Below are 13,520 nucleotides of genomic sequence, written 5' to 3' on the forward strand. Positions count from 1 at the left end.
TGGAAAGTGGGTTGAAATAGTTGGTGGGATGTGGGTCCTACTTTTAAAGTATTAATTTTATAATGAGTTAGTGGAATATGGGGTTTACTACCAAAAATGGTAAAAGTGAAATGAGTAAAATTATGTGGGACGATCCAAAATGGAATACTGAATAAAATTATGTGGGACGAAGGGAGTAATTGATAGTGTTTGGGTTTGACTTTAGGTCATGTTTGGTTGTTAGGAAATTAAAGGAAAAGAAAGTTGACATGGAAAATGATTCCTAGGAAAGTGATTCCTAAGAATCACGTATGATTCCTGCCAACTTTACTTTTCTGTGTTTGGAAAATGTCAAGATTTTGAATTCTATATTAATTTTAAATGTTAAACTAAAAAATACAACAATTAATCAAAAAATATATATCATGTTTCTAATATTAATAATACTAATTAAATAATTATTTAAATATATTTTATAAATATAAAATTATAATTCTCATTACATGCATCTAATAAATTCTGAACTACCACAGTGAACTTGCACATACTCACAAACAATAATAGGAATTGAAATATTGTGACATCAAAAGCTATGTACTTAGTGAGAAGATTTCATGGACCATGCACAGTCGTTTTTTCTTAATAATTATTGATACATGTAGATGTATGAAATCAATTAGTATAGTTTGTATATTCTGGTAAAGGCATACACTAATTATGAAAAAAATGTAAATGAACAGAACGCATTTTATATACATACAAAATATGTGCATATATCAAAACACACAACAGAAGCCGTCATATGCATGCGACTCAGAAAAAAAAAATTGCAGAAACCTAGAACATACTCCCTCCGTCCACGATTAAGAGTCTCATTTCTAAATGGCACGGGTTTTAAGAAATATTTAGAAAAGTGGATGGAAGAAAGTTAGTGGAATAGAGGTCCCACTTGTATATATTAATTTTAAATGATAGGTGAGTGGAATGAGTTAGTGGAATGTGTGGTCTCTTTACCATTTATAGTAATTATGAACCGGGACTCTTATTCGTGGACGGATCAAAATGGAAAAACGGGACTCTTATTCATGGACGGAGGGAGTAACTCATAAATTTCTTGATAAGATGCAAAAATCTTACTTGTTATTGAAGAATTTGGACAAAAATTGCACGACTGCGTATCAAAAGTGAAGGTGTGGAGAATAGAAAAGAACCGTGAGTAAATAGAATAAAAGAAAGAAATTTTTTGCGTCGTATCATTTAAAATCCTCATATTTGGAAAAAGAATACCTAGGTTAGGCTGGGGAATCAGAACCCTATTATTTTGCCCAACTTTCCACATTTTTAGGATTCTCATTACTTTCCTAATTTCATTAAAAATCAAACAAACATTGGAATTTAAAAATTGAAGAATCAAATTACCCAGCAAGAATCCTGATAATCAAACATGGCTTTTATGTATTGGAATTTCCAATATCTCCCCACATAATTTGTATACGTAACGTTAAAACTTGTCGAGCTTCATTTGTTGAACATTTCAATAATCTCAAATCATGCGAGTTGAGTTATCATCGGGGTGATCAATATGTCTAAGATTTTCTCTTTCATTTCATAATTTTCTACTCAACATATGAAATCAATCATACAAACACTTGATACTGCGAAGCGTTTTGAAACATTTACTATCATATTGAAATTTCAAGTATTAAAATAAAAATAGCTGAACTAAATATCTTTACATATCTTTTTTTCCATTTTCAAATTTTAATATTCACTATATTCCAATAAATATTACTCCTATCATTTATATAAAAAAAAAAAAAGTACTCAAATTTAAGAAATTAACGTGTATAAACTATAAAGAGTTGATGATTAGAAGAGAGAGAGGCGAAAAAAGATGGAAGCTTTGGTGTGCAGAAAACTGGGTGACCCGACAGTGCCGGCGGAGGGGAGTGATGATTCAGCCCTGACCCTCTCAAGGGCTCACCCGATTCCCCAACTGAATTCACCCACATCGGTGCGAGTCCGAGTCAAAGCAACCAGCTTGAACTTCGCCAATTACCTCCAAATCCAGGGCAAGTACCAAGAGAAACCACCCTTGCCCTTTATCCCCGGCTCTGATTACTCCGGCACCGTCGATGCCGTCGGAGAAGCTGTCTCTAACTTCAAAATCGGGGATCCCGTTTGCTCCTTTGCCGCCCTCGGATCATTCGCCCAATTCATCGTCGCCGATCAATCTGAGCTGTAACCATTTCCATTTCAATTCTCTAAATTTAGTTTAAATTCTTCCTTTCTGAATTATTTTTACATGTCAAATTCCATAAATCAATATGTCTAATCTGAATTCATATGCTTCGCTGAGTCTGATTGTATTCAACTAGGCTCTGTGCTGTTGAGTTTTTGTCAAAATAAAGACAACTTGTTGCTTATATCTATGTATTATTGGTAGTATGTTGTTAGTATAGGTTGTGATTAAAAGACATTCAGAATAGTTTAATTAAACAAAATTGCATGTGCTGCATTGTATTACTACTATTTAGTATTAGAAGCATTATTGATGTAGAATTTGTGTCCTGATATCAGGATATGGGTTATGAGTTGATATAAAATCAAATAATAATTCATATTTTTGCATTTATATGATTTCTAGTTTTTAACTATATAGGATATGACCAAAAAACTTATTTTGATTTTCTTATATACAGATTTTTGGTGCCAAAAGGGTGTGACTTGGTTGCTGTTGGTGCATTTCCGGTTGCGTATAGTACATCTCATGTGGCACTTGTTCATAGAGCACAACTACATGCTGGTCAGGTAGTATAGAGCTACTACTTTCTTTTGCCCTTTGTTTATTCAAAATGGTAGTGATATACTGTTTTTGTGATGGATGCAGGTATTGATGGTTCTTGGTGCAGCTGGAGGAGTCGGTGTTTCTGCTGTACAAATTGGCAAGGTCCGTGGCGCCATTGTTATAGCTGTTGCTAGGTAAGTAATACAATGACTGAGATATAATCAAAGTGATAGAACTAGTATGTATATATGGTTGAGTGGTAGTAATCTGTCCGTGTTGTTGAATAATCGGGCAGGGGAAGTGAGAAGGTGCGATTCCTCAAGTCATTGGGTGTCGATCATGTTGTTGATATAAGCAAAGAGGATATGAGTCAGAGTGTGAAGGGATTTCTCAAGGCTAGAAAGCTTAGAGGGGTGGATGTTCTGTACGATCCAGTCGGAGGGAAGCTGACAAAAGAGTCTTTGAAGCTGTTGAGCTGGGGAGCACAAATCCTGATCATAGGGTTTGCAAGTGGGGAAGTGCCAATAGTCCCAGCAAACATTGCTCTTGTTAAGGTAATGCTTGCTTGAAAGTTGAAGCCACAACTGCAGGTTTTTGTTATTGCAGGAAAGAAAGAAAGAAATGAATGAATGTGTTTTATTGCAGAACTGGACAGTTCATGGACTTTACTGGGGGAGCCATAGGATACACCAACCGCGTGTTCTGGAAGATTCGGTCAAGGAATTGCTATCCTGGCTGGCTGATGGCTTACTCACTGTTAAAATATCCCATACTTATAGCCTCCATCAGGCAAATCTTGCATTTGGTGCCCTCAAGAATAGAGAAGCTATTGGCAAGGTTTTGATTGTGTTTGATGAGTCCACCTCCAAGTTGTAATGCCCATAAATACTAATTATACTTTCCCTTCTACTTTTCAGTCTAACAATAAAGCTCATGTAAATAATACTATATCAATAAGTTTGGCCGATTTTGAGAGAGAGAGAGATGTTGTGCTTGGAATGGATTAAATGAAGGAGCACATTTACATTTATGGGAATACTACGTTGAGAAAGTTTGTTTAGTGACCTTGCCAAACTATAAATGTATGTTGAAGCTAATGATAAGATAATTAGAAGCTCTCGAATGCTAGTATACAAAGTACCAACTAAGTACACTAATCAACAATTTTAACAAAATAAATCTGTTGTGTGTGTTAGGTCATATATGGGCTGACAAAACTTTGATCCAATTGGAATGAGTCCACACAAAATTACTTTGATTAGATAGGATAAATTTTGTAAGATGCAGACAAGTCATCTTTTCAATTTGAATACCGGTTAGTTAGTACTTAGCTGTCAAATTTATTACGCAAAATATCCATGGAGACAAAGAAGCCAAGGGCCAGCAATTAAATAATTTGAAGTTTTATCTGCAACTCAGGTACGTCTGTTTTTGTCAACAATGTTCCATCTTATTCACAATTTCTTTTCATGATCTTGCAACGATGCGGTTTTATCTTTGTTACATGGAACTAGTAATTAATTTTCTGGAAATTATATATGCCTCAGATCTGACTGCTTAATTGTTTCTTGCCAAAAAATTTACCTTGAAGAAATCATTATACTAGCTTGTGTCATCTTTGAACTGAACAGGATGAGGATCATTATAGAAGCAAACTGCTAAATTTCTTCATGCGAATAATTGAAGACTGGTTGATGGTTTTGCAGGCATTTAAAACCAGTTTCTTCTTTCATATGTTCTTTCATTAAAAGATTCAACATTTATAATTGCTCAGAGCTATGGAATCAATGGCCTCTTTCATATGTATTTGATGTGAATATTTAGATTTTCTGGGCACAACATAACTAACAACAATTCTTTGCCATACATCAACTTCAATGGCTTGCAGTCTTGAATCCAATTCCTTGGCATGAGATGGCATCTAATAAAGGTAGGAAATTCAAATCAGTGGACTTGATCTTTTTTTATCATGTCACTAATTATATATGCTATCAATATTGGACAGGCATTGCTATAGTGATTATGGGAGTGAGTGGTGCAGGAAAATCGTCAGTCATCCATATCTCTTCTCTTCCTCTTGTCATTACTCAATTAGTAGTACTCCATATCTTAATGAATTGAATTTGTGATGCAGAACTATTGGGGCTATGCTGGCACAAGTTATGAATGCTCGTTTTCTTGATGCCGATGACTACCACCCGCAGTCAAACAAAGGTGCATTACATTTACATTCATACATACAGTTATAGGTAGGTAGGTTCATGATTATCATGTGTTGTTAATAATTTCTTTCTGTGACTATAACAGACAAGATGAAGGCTGGGATCCCTCTTACAGACGAAGATCGCTTCCCTTGGCTTGAAACTTTACGTGATGCCTTAAGGGTGAGCTTGCTGAATGGGGAAACCGTCGTTCTTGGATGCTCTGCTCTGCAGAAGCATTACAGGCAAATTCTACGATGCGCAGATCCTGACTATGTACCAGCTGGAGCTTCTTGTGCTGTCAACTTTGTACTTTTGAGCGTTGATGCAGAGGTTCTTGCTGCTCGATTGGAGAAACGAGCAGCACATTTCATGCCGGCCAAGCTCTTGCAATCTCAACTGGATTTACTGCAGATAGATGAATCAGAAGGGATACTCAAAGTTGACGCTTCACTTCATCCTCACCAAACTTTGAAAGCCATACAAGCTTTAATTTCCTCAAGCCTGCCTCACTTGTATCCTAATCATCAATCTTAACTAGTTGTCTCTGCTTTTTTGGCTTCAAACTTCAATTATAAACATTTCACTCCCATCATCACTATCTTGCTTAAATTACTTGTGTAAGCACAACTGTTTTAATGCAATTAGTATATAGTGAGAATCACTTGAAAAAATATATATTCCATCAGTGAAGACATACTTCAACTTGTGAATCACTTTAAACGTTAAGGGTGTCTTTACATCGTACCCCAATATATAATGATTCAATTTTTTATCCGAAAACCAAAGACTGACTCAAATGTATGTCTATTCGGCCTTTATGCGAACAAAAGTACACAAGTCGTACCTCAAAAAATTCTCATCCTACAAATCCATGATTCAAAATTGAGAATCGAAATCTCAAGATGAGCAGCAAATCAACGTCTTCTTTCCTCCCTAGAGGATTGCCAAGTCTTTGAGCCACCAGAAGCAGCAGGCCTGCGATCATCCCGCCATCTGTCACCAGCTGGAGGTTCAGTCCGGCTGCCACTGGACCATTTGTCAGTGGCTGGAGGTAGGGCTTGGCCAACCTCAGCCGGTGCTCTTCTGAACCTCGGGACAAACTTGGCAGGTCCAGGCATAGGTGCAGCTGCAGCTGCGGCTGGAACAGCAGTAGGTGGAGTCTCCACAGGGTGTGCAGAAGAAAGATCAGTCTTCGGTAGCACAGCAGCAGCTGACCTCCCCAATATCTCTTCCCTTCTCTGCCTTTCTTTTTCTTCCAGCTCTCTCTCTCTTTGCCTCTGCTTCTCAGCAATTTCATCCAGCTTGGCCTTTCGTTCAGCTTCCTCTTTCTTTCGCCTCTCCATCTCTGCAGTAACCAGTGATCCAAAGTCGAATTAAGTATTAAAACCAACTCAACTAAGAGAAGGAGATTAATTTCAAGTACAAAATAAATAACAGAAAGTATGACATGATAAATCGTGAATTCAGCCTAGGAGGAACCTTGTTCCCAGAAATAGGTGGTATTGATTTACCCTCTGGACAAATAAATTGCTTGGTTTCAAAATTTAACAAGAATGTACCTTCAAGTTTCCGAGCCGCCTCCTCTTCACGCAATCTTTTCTGTCTCTCCTCCTCAATTCTCAAGAAATATATGAATTTTCTCTTAGCTTCTCTTTCCTCTTTACGCGACTGGATTATGTTGCTTATCCTCTCTTCTCTTTCCTGTCTAAGCCTGTCGCGTTCAGCTTTCCTACAATTTAGCAATCGTTCTTGGAAAATGTTCTGCACAAGACCAAGAAAATATGCCAGTTATATACAACATATAAATGAAACAAGATCTTTAAAAATGGGCAAATGTTTACTACTCTGAATATACAGAATACTCCAAACAATTAATTGAAAAAAATAATAGTACTCCCTCCGTCCCAGATAATTCGACCCAGTATTCCATTTCGGGCCGTCCCACATAATTTGTCCCACTTCACTTTTACCATTTTTGGTAGTGGACCCCATATTCCACTAACTCATTCCTACTCACATTTTATTATAAAACTAATACTTTAAAAGTAGGACCCACGTTCCATTAACTTTTTCAACTCACTTTCCATTAAGTTTCTTAAAACCCATGCCGGGTCAAAGTGTCCCGAATTATCTGGGACGGAGGGAGTATATGTTAACAAAGAAAAAGTTGAAGATCAATATCATTGTCGACAATAGTTTAAATGATCCATTAACATAGAAGTTCAAAAACCTTGTTCTCCAAGATCCTGCTCAGCCTTCTTTTCTCCTCTAGATCTCCAGCATGGCGTTGCCTACTTAACTCAACCTCTCGCTGTATATGATTGGAAAAAAGAACAAGTGCAGTTAATTTTTATATAAATCCTCAATCGCGAGAAAGAACCAATATTATCCCAGTGCAGGAAATCTCCTGCAACAAAAGGATTACTAGTAAAAGAAAGTTCCCCCCAAAGAAGATGACAGATTCATACCTGCTGCTCAAGCTCATGGTGAACTTTCTCATCTTCTAGGCGTTTCTGAAATGTAGCTTCTATAAGCGGGGCAGCCTCTTCCCTTTTTGCTCTCTCCAAATAATCCATTGTTTTTCCATGCTTCTGTAGCCTTTTCTCCATCTCTTGCTTCTCCCTGAGCTGCTCACTAACAGCTAGCTCCATCAAAGACTGCTTGGTTAATTTTTCCTGAATCCATATAAATTTGTTAATTCAGAAAATATGGTTAGCAAAACAGCAAAGACATCTGTTTCAAGAAATCAGTTCACTCACCCCCTCTAAGACTGGTTTCTTTCCTTTCTTCTTTCCACGCTTTTCCGCTTCCTGCAGTAATGCTTGGGCTTCCTCAAGCTCGCGTTCCTCTATTTCCCGGCGAATTCTTTGATTCTTCATTTGCTCAAATTCTATAGCAAGCCTTTTCTGCTCTGCCTCTTCAGTTATTTTCTGTATTTTCAGCTTCTTTGCCTCCTCCTCACGTTCCTTAAAATATAGAAGTCAGTCATACACTGAATTAGAAATTAAAGAACAGAGTTAACTACCTCACTCACACAAAGCCATCACATTGTCAAAGCAAAAATGACATACCATCTCTAACAGCTGACGCTCTTGTTCTTCTTTGCGCTTTTCAATTATTGACTTGCGTGCAAGCAGACGTTTGTGCTCTTTTTCAACTACTTCTACTAAATCTGAAAGTGATTCCCCCAATTTTGGGATTCCCTTCCCAGTAGGGCAGATCATGACCCTGGACTTGCTAAGGGATTCAGTAAGAGTGGATAGGTGATCTTGTATGCCTTCTGATTCAAGACTCTGATGAGAAAACATTCACATATAAGTTGCCATAGTTTGAGATACAGCATCCAATGGAATTTGTGAAGGAAAATCACGGGGAACAGAAACATGAAAGAGAAAATGAAAAACAGAAGATGAAGCTAAAAAACTTTATATGTCAACCTAAACCCAGACATACATATACATTATACGGTATCTAATAAAGCACGGGTTAGATATAGAGATATATATAGAAAAAAAAACGAGTAAAAACCGCGCAACACCTAGGTCCGAATCCCATTAGAAGCGAAAAAAATATTTTTGTTTGTTGATTTAATATAACAGCCATACCAACTACCAAGGGACTCGGAACATGATAAGCCTTAAAAATGCTCTTAATATTGTGTGAACCAACACAGGTTTGCTATTTATGCTAATGAAGAAGAGTTTGCCTCAAAAATTGATTGCTTTATTGGTAGTAACTAGGAAGCAAGGAGTTCTTGAAGGAAGTTAGCAAACCAGGAGTTGAAATAACTTGCAACATTTTGGCTCCTAGTGGAACTGATGGAAAGGATAGTGCAGATGGATATTGGTCACTCCTAGACATGAGAGGAATTTAAAAACTGGGAAGGAGCATTCACTTACACAAACAAAAAGGTGTATTGTAGCATCAAATTATACTTGTACACTTGATCAGCCAAGCTCAGTAGGTAATTCAGAAAGACAGAAAAGTTAGATGGTTACCTTATTACCAAAGAAAATTGCACCCTTGCTGTAATTCACTTTCATTGACAAGAAATTATTTTTGACTGCATCAACAGAGATCTTCTCCACCATTGGGAAATCAAAAAATGGAATTATCTTCGATAGATTATCAATGGTCATAGTCTGATACACCTTTGAGACCTGGATGTATAAAACAAACAAAAAAGAACAAATATCAAGTAAGATATCAAAAGTATTCCACAAGAAGCAGTAAGATACGGTAATGCATACCCGCTGAAGTAACCGAAGAGTAGCAAGCTTCTCCAGAGAAGGAACATACTGAGACAGATGTACTTCTGGAACAGAGGAAGCAGAAGCAAGTTTGCCTCCAACCTTTGAAATTTTTGTTAACAAGGGTTGTACTTGCAGTGCAAGGTGTAAAGGGTGAAATTCATGTTCCAAAATATGGTAAAGATCCTTCACTTCCTGAGTTACACAGTTCATAACACCTTTGGCCACCTGAACAAAATGTCCAAGAAATTTAAGAACTGAAATACAAAAAAGGTGGAAAATCTATATCTAGGAACTCAATTATTTCACCCATTAAGTCATATTCTAGAATCTAAACCTCAAAACTGTAGGCCTATGAAATGATTTGAAATTAATCAACGATTGTAGCTTACCAAATCCAAGAGCAGTGACGACCTGGAAAGCTGAAAAGCAATAAACAGAATAGTCACATAATCAGCGAATCAAAATAACATCACAATGCAAAAGATAAAGCCAAGACAATTATTACCACTTCTCTGTTCTCTGGTTTTGACTCAACATCAAATGCAATAAGGTTTGCTACTCTAAAATTTCGTTCTTTCTCATTTCCAATCTCCAAATGAGACGCTCCATAAGAGCGATCATAAAGGGGTACTGAAAGTGCAGCTAGGACAGCAGATGAAGCTATCATCTGAAGGTCCTTGTGATTCAGGTTCTTGTTAAAGCTTTTCTGAAGTGAGAAAAGCTTAAGCCACGCATAAGCATGATAAAGATGGTTGAATGACATCCAGAAAATTTCTGAAAGCTTAGAATAGTATACAACCATCAATGAAGATTTAGGTGTTTTTTTAACCATGCACATCAATCCAAATATATCCTCAATAGATCGAAACGCCTCCTGCATATCACAAGTAAAAAACAAGCTTAGAAAAAATTAAACGGCATGTACATATTATTAGCAATAGCCAGATGCAGTTATGGGTTTAAAAATAGCTAACTTACAAACCTGCCAAAGCTCGAGCTCGGTAGCGACTTTCAGTTGCTCAAATCTGGTGTCCAGATACAACTGCAAACTCTCAGGTAGAGTAAGATCAGGTCTATCTCTCTGGTCCCTGTATTTGTTAAGGTTTGCGAGGTGATTCCTGATCATTTCACATAATCTTCGAAACTCAGTAGTTCGTTTGTATTGTTTGCAAAATTGAAAAGCGCGATGTGCAGTCATCTGAAAATTCAAAATTAGAAGTCAATGAGGACAATGCTAACACAAATATCCAGAAGAAAAATTGTTGACAAATAAGAACATAATATGGGTTCATCAAATGAGAAATTAATTTTTCAACACGTTCCATTTGAGACAACATGAACATAAAAATGAATAATAAGCATCTATAAAAGTTAAAAGTAGAAGCAGGATCACAAAATTAGTTAGAACAGTTTAAAAACGTAAAACTCATAAAACGTTGGCACCCACTAAAGAATCTTGTTCTGTATAAAATAACATCATCAGGATTCAGGTCCATGCTATATTCAAATGACTAGGAATGTGACTACTACTGCCTTGAACATATAGAATATGGGTTTAAAGCATGGCAGCATGCTTATACAAAAGAAGAAGATCGTGAACCAAAATGAATATAAATAGAACTAAACTGAATTTGAATTAAGAAAGAAACTTACAGCATAAAGGGCTTCCAATCTTGAGTTGTTGCGGAGAATTTCAAGAACACTTCTATAGGTCTCCCACAAGAATTTGAACCAGGGAGTAACAAGCTCACGGTCTGATCTATCTTTACCTTTTTCCCCGCTTACATAGCTTAGAAGCAGATCTTCAGGCCTTTTATCAGCTTCTAAGTCATCTACATCCAGAGCCTCTTCCAAGGCCTGTGCTTGGCTACGTGCAAGCTCAGCTTTCTCGGTGGCCAACTGCATGAAATGCTTTATCACTTCCTCCAACGAAGTTATGTTGACTTGTTGGCAGATACCACGGTATTGGATAAGTCCATCCTTGGCATGCCTTCCCCTCCTCATGTCAACACACAGTTCCACATACTTGAACATTATTTTTTCATGTGTTTTTGTCCAGGCTCTATACCTCCTCGAGGTAATAAAACTATGAAGAGTCTCAAGTGCTTCTTGCTTTTGTCCCACATTGATCAACTCTGCATCAACATATTTACATGTCAATGACAGCTGAGGGAAAAAATATCATCCAAAGCACTAGACTACTATAGCAAAAAAAAATCCCTTGAGTTTCTTCTATTGTTGTAGGACTTTTAAGGCATATTACATAAGCATAACAAGTCGAGTTTAGAAGATTTTGAGGCTAGGCTGCAACATTTTTCGGTTTGCACAAGCACCCACTAAACTTTCCCTCCAACCCTTCACACATCACATACAGCAAGACAGACTGTATTTCCTTATTTGATGTAAATTGAGCAAAAACCATGCTTAATATATGTCATCATGGACTAGCTAAACATGAATTATACATAATTTATAAGAGAAAACTAGTGTACACCAAAGCTCATTAATTTCAACAATTTAAATACGAAATTCATAGAGGTAAATCCCAACACATTAAAATTGGTATTGCAATGTCTACAATCGGGTAAGAGGATTTTGAGCTTAAATTGTTAAAACAACAATATATACACTGATTTGCAAGACAACTATAGATGTGACATAAGCAAATATAACCTACCTTCAGCTCGCTTTAAGGCATTCTCAGGTCTGGCGAAAGTAGCCATAATGGAAGGCAATCCAACAGTAGGTAGCCTGCAAATTTGAAATTAAATCAACAACTGAACTAAATAGTGGCAGTAGTGATGTTAGTCAGAAGAACATTGTCACCACAAAAGAACTAGAATAAAAGGTTTGATTGCAGCAGATTCTCCCCTCAATTGCAAAAATAGTACTCCTTGATGACCAGAAGTTTATGAAGAAAAAAATAATAGTACCAATTATTAACAAAATCTTGTTGGGTTAAAATACGAAATCTTACAACGGCGGCTATGAGATTGATGGATGAATGGTCGGCGGTGGCGTCTGTAATTGTTTGGAAACGAACCCTCTGCGGCGCAGCGTGAGACTTGCGTAGGGTTACGATTACCAGGGTTATAGTAGTAATTATGTCTTTTATTTCGAATTGGAGTATAATAAAATTGTTAAATTAACTTATGATCAATTACTTTAATTTTTATATCTTGCTCTAAGTAGTAATATTCATTTCCAAGTCCTCATTTTTATAAATCTATGGCAAACTAAAGGATTCGGCAATGTCGATGCGCAATGAAGTGGTTAATTCCTTTAAATTTATTCTCTTGAGAATTGTGTTTATCGTCTGTCATTTGACAAGTAAGATCAATTTAGACTTGATAGTAATAATTGAGATGCATGTGGTGTTGGATATACCAATGCACATATGATTCAATTTAATTGTGAACTTATTGTTGGAGACAATATTGTGCAAATTATTTGAACGTGTTGTTATAAACAACAAAGATCACGAGGTGGTCGCAATGGTCTCCGACGTGAACCATGGTAACAATCCAAATGAATGGTTTGTTGATACGGGTGCCACAAGTCATGTGTGCTCCGAGAGAAGTGTTTTTCCTACTTACAAATCTGTTGGAGGTAGAAAAGTACGCATGGGAAACCAAGCCTCTTCTGAGGTAGTTGGTGTGAGTAATGTGTTCCTAAAACTAAGATCTGGAAAAGGTTCTTACCCTTAAGGATGTGCTGCATGTCCCAGACATCCGAAATACTTAGAGCTCTGATTTATGGCATAATAGATTGGGACATATAAATCTAAATGCTATAAAAAGATTAGTAAATCTTAATTTACTAAAAGTTGACAAGTTTAACTCACAAGAAAGATGTGAAGTGTGTGTTGAAGCCAAAATGGCTAAGTTGTCGTTCCATTCGGTAGAGCGAAGCACAACCCTCTTGAGTTAATCCATACAGACGTATGTGATTTGAAATTTGTGCGAACAAGAGGTGGTAAAAGGTATTCCATCACATTTATAGATGATTGCACAAGATATTGTTACCTTTACTTGTTAAGGAGTAAAGAGAGGCAATTGAAGCGTTTAAAGACTTAAAAAATGAAGCCGAAAATCAACTTAATTGTTGAATTAAGTGTGTTCGAAGTGATAGAGGTGGTGAGTATGTAGCGCCGTTTGCAGAATTATGCCATGCTAGTGGTATAATTCACCAAACCACGGCTCCATATTCTCCTCAGTCAAATGGTGTTGCTGAACGCAAAAATCGAACACTAAAAGAGATGATGAATGCCTTGTTGATCAGTTCAGGTTTACCCTA

At 36.8% G+C, this 13,520-nt stretch overlaps 3 protein-coding genes across 6 annotated transcripts; 2 read left to right on the plus strand and 1 right to left on the minus strand.

Annotated features, from left to right (window-relative positions):
* The first annotated feature begins 1,846 nt into the window (after positions 1-1,846).
* On the plus strand, positions 1,847-3,803 carry LOC125205766 (quinone oxidoreductase-like protein 2 homolog). Its single transcript, XM_048104871.1, has 5 exons — positions 1,847-2,220; positions 2,682-2,790; positions 2,870-2,961; positions 3,063-3,321; positions 3,413-3,803. Exons 1-5 carry the CDS (start codon positions 1,874-1,876, stop codon positions 3,641-3,643), a joined length of 1,038 nt encoding a protein of 345 aa, XP_047960828.1. The 5' UTR covers positions 1,847-1,873; the 3' UTR covers positions 3,644-3,803.
* A 250-nt stretch (positions 3,804-4,053) lies between these two features.
* On the plus strand, positions 4,054-5,563 carry LOC125205768 (gluconokinase). Of its 2 annotated transcripts, none has more exons than XM_048104874.1 (5): positions 4,054-4,186; positions 4,656-4,697; positions 4,773-4,815; positions 4,902-4,981; positions 5,075-5,563. In XM_048104874.1, the coding sequence occupies exons 2-5, from the start codon at positions 4,682-4,684 to the stop codon at positions 5,503-5,505; spliced, it is 570 nt and encodes a 189-aa protein (XP_047960831.1). In that variant the 5' UTR covers positions 4,054-4,186; positions 4,656-4,681; the 3' UTR covers positions 5,506-5,563. The 2 variants fall into 2 exon arrangements, with proteins under 2 accessions (XP_047960831.1, XP_047960832.1); XM_048104875.1 differs by lacking the exon at positions 4,054-4,186 and adding an exon at positions 4,455-4,473.
* Positions 5,254-12,328, minus strand: LOC125205763 (eukaryotic translation initiation factor 3 subunit A). Of its 3 annotated transcripts, XR_007173836.1 has the most exons (15): positions 12,202-12,328; positions 11,902-11,975; positions 10,878-11,359; positions 10,207-10,422; positions 9,730-10,098; positions 9,614-9,643; positions 9,222-9,449; positions 8,970-9,131; positions 8,043-8,264; positions 7,731-7,937; positions 7,440-7,646; positions 7,202-7,282; positions 6,531-6,732; positions 5,816-6,316; positions 5,254-5,376 (listed from the first exon to the last, which is right to left on the minus strand). XR_007173836.1 is itself a non-coding variant. In XM_048104866.1 (14 exons), exons 2-14 carry the CDS (start codon positions 11,945-11,947, stop codon positions 5,886-5,888), a joined length of 2,883 nt encoding a protein of 960 aa, XP_047960823.1. In that variant the 5' UTR covers positions 11,948-11,975; positions 12,202-12,328; the 3' UTR covers positions 5,647-5,885. The 3 variants fall into 3 exon arrangements, 2 of the variants coding, with proteins under 2 accessions (XP_047960823.1, XP_047960824.1); XM_048104866.1 differs by lacking the exon at positions 5,254-5,376 and having other exon boundaries at positions 5,647-6,316; XM_048104867.1 differs by lacking the exons at positions 5,254-5,376; positions 12,202-12,328 and adding an exon at positions 12,051-12,069 and having other exon boundaries at positions 5,647-6,316.
* Positions 12,329-13,520: the final 1,192 nt, after the last annotated feature.

This window comes from Salvia hispanica, chromosome 2 (assembly GCF_023119035.1).
Source record: "Salvia hispanica cultivar TCC Black 2014 chromosome 2, UniMelb_Shisp_WGS_1.0, whole genome shotgun sequence".
NCBI classification, from domain to species: Eukaryota; Viridiplantae; Streptophyta; class Magnoliopsida; order Lamiales; family Lamiaceae; genus Salvia; species Salvia hispanica.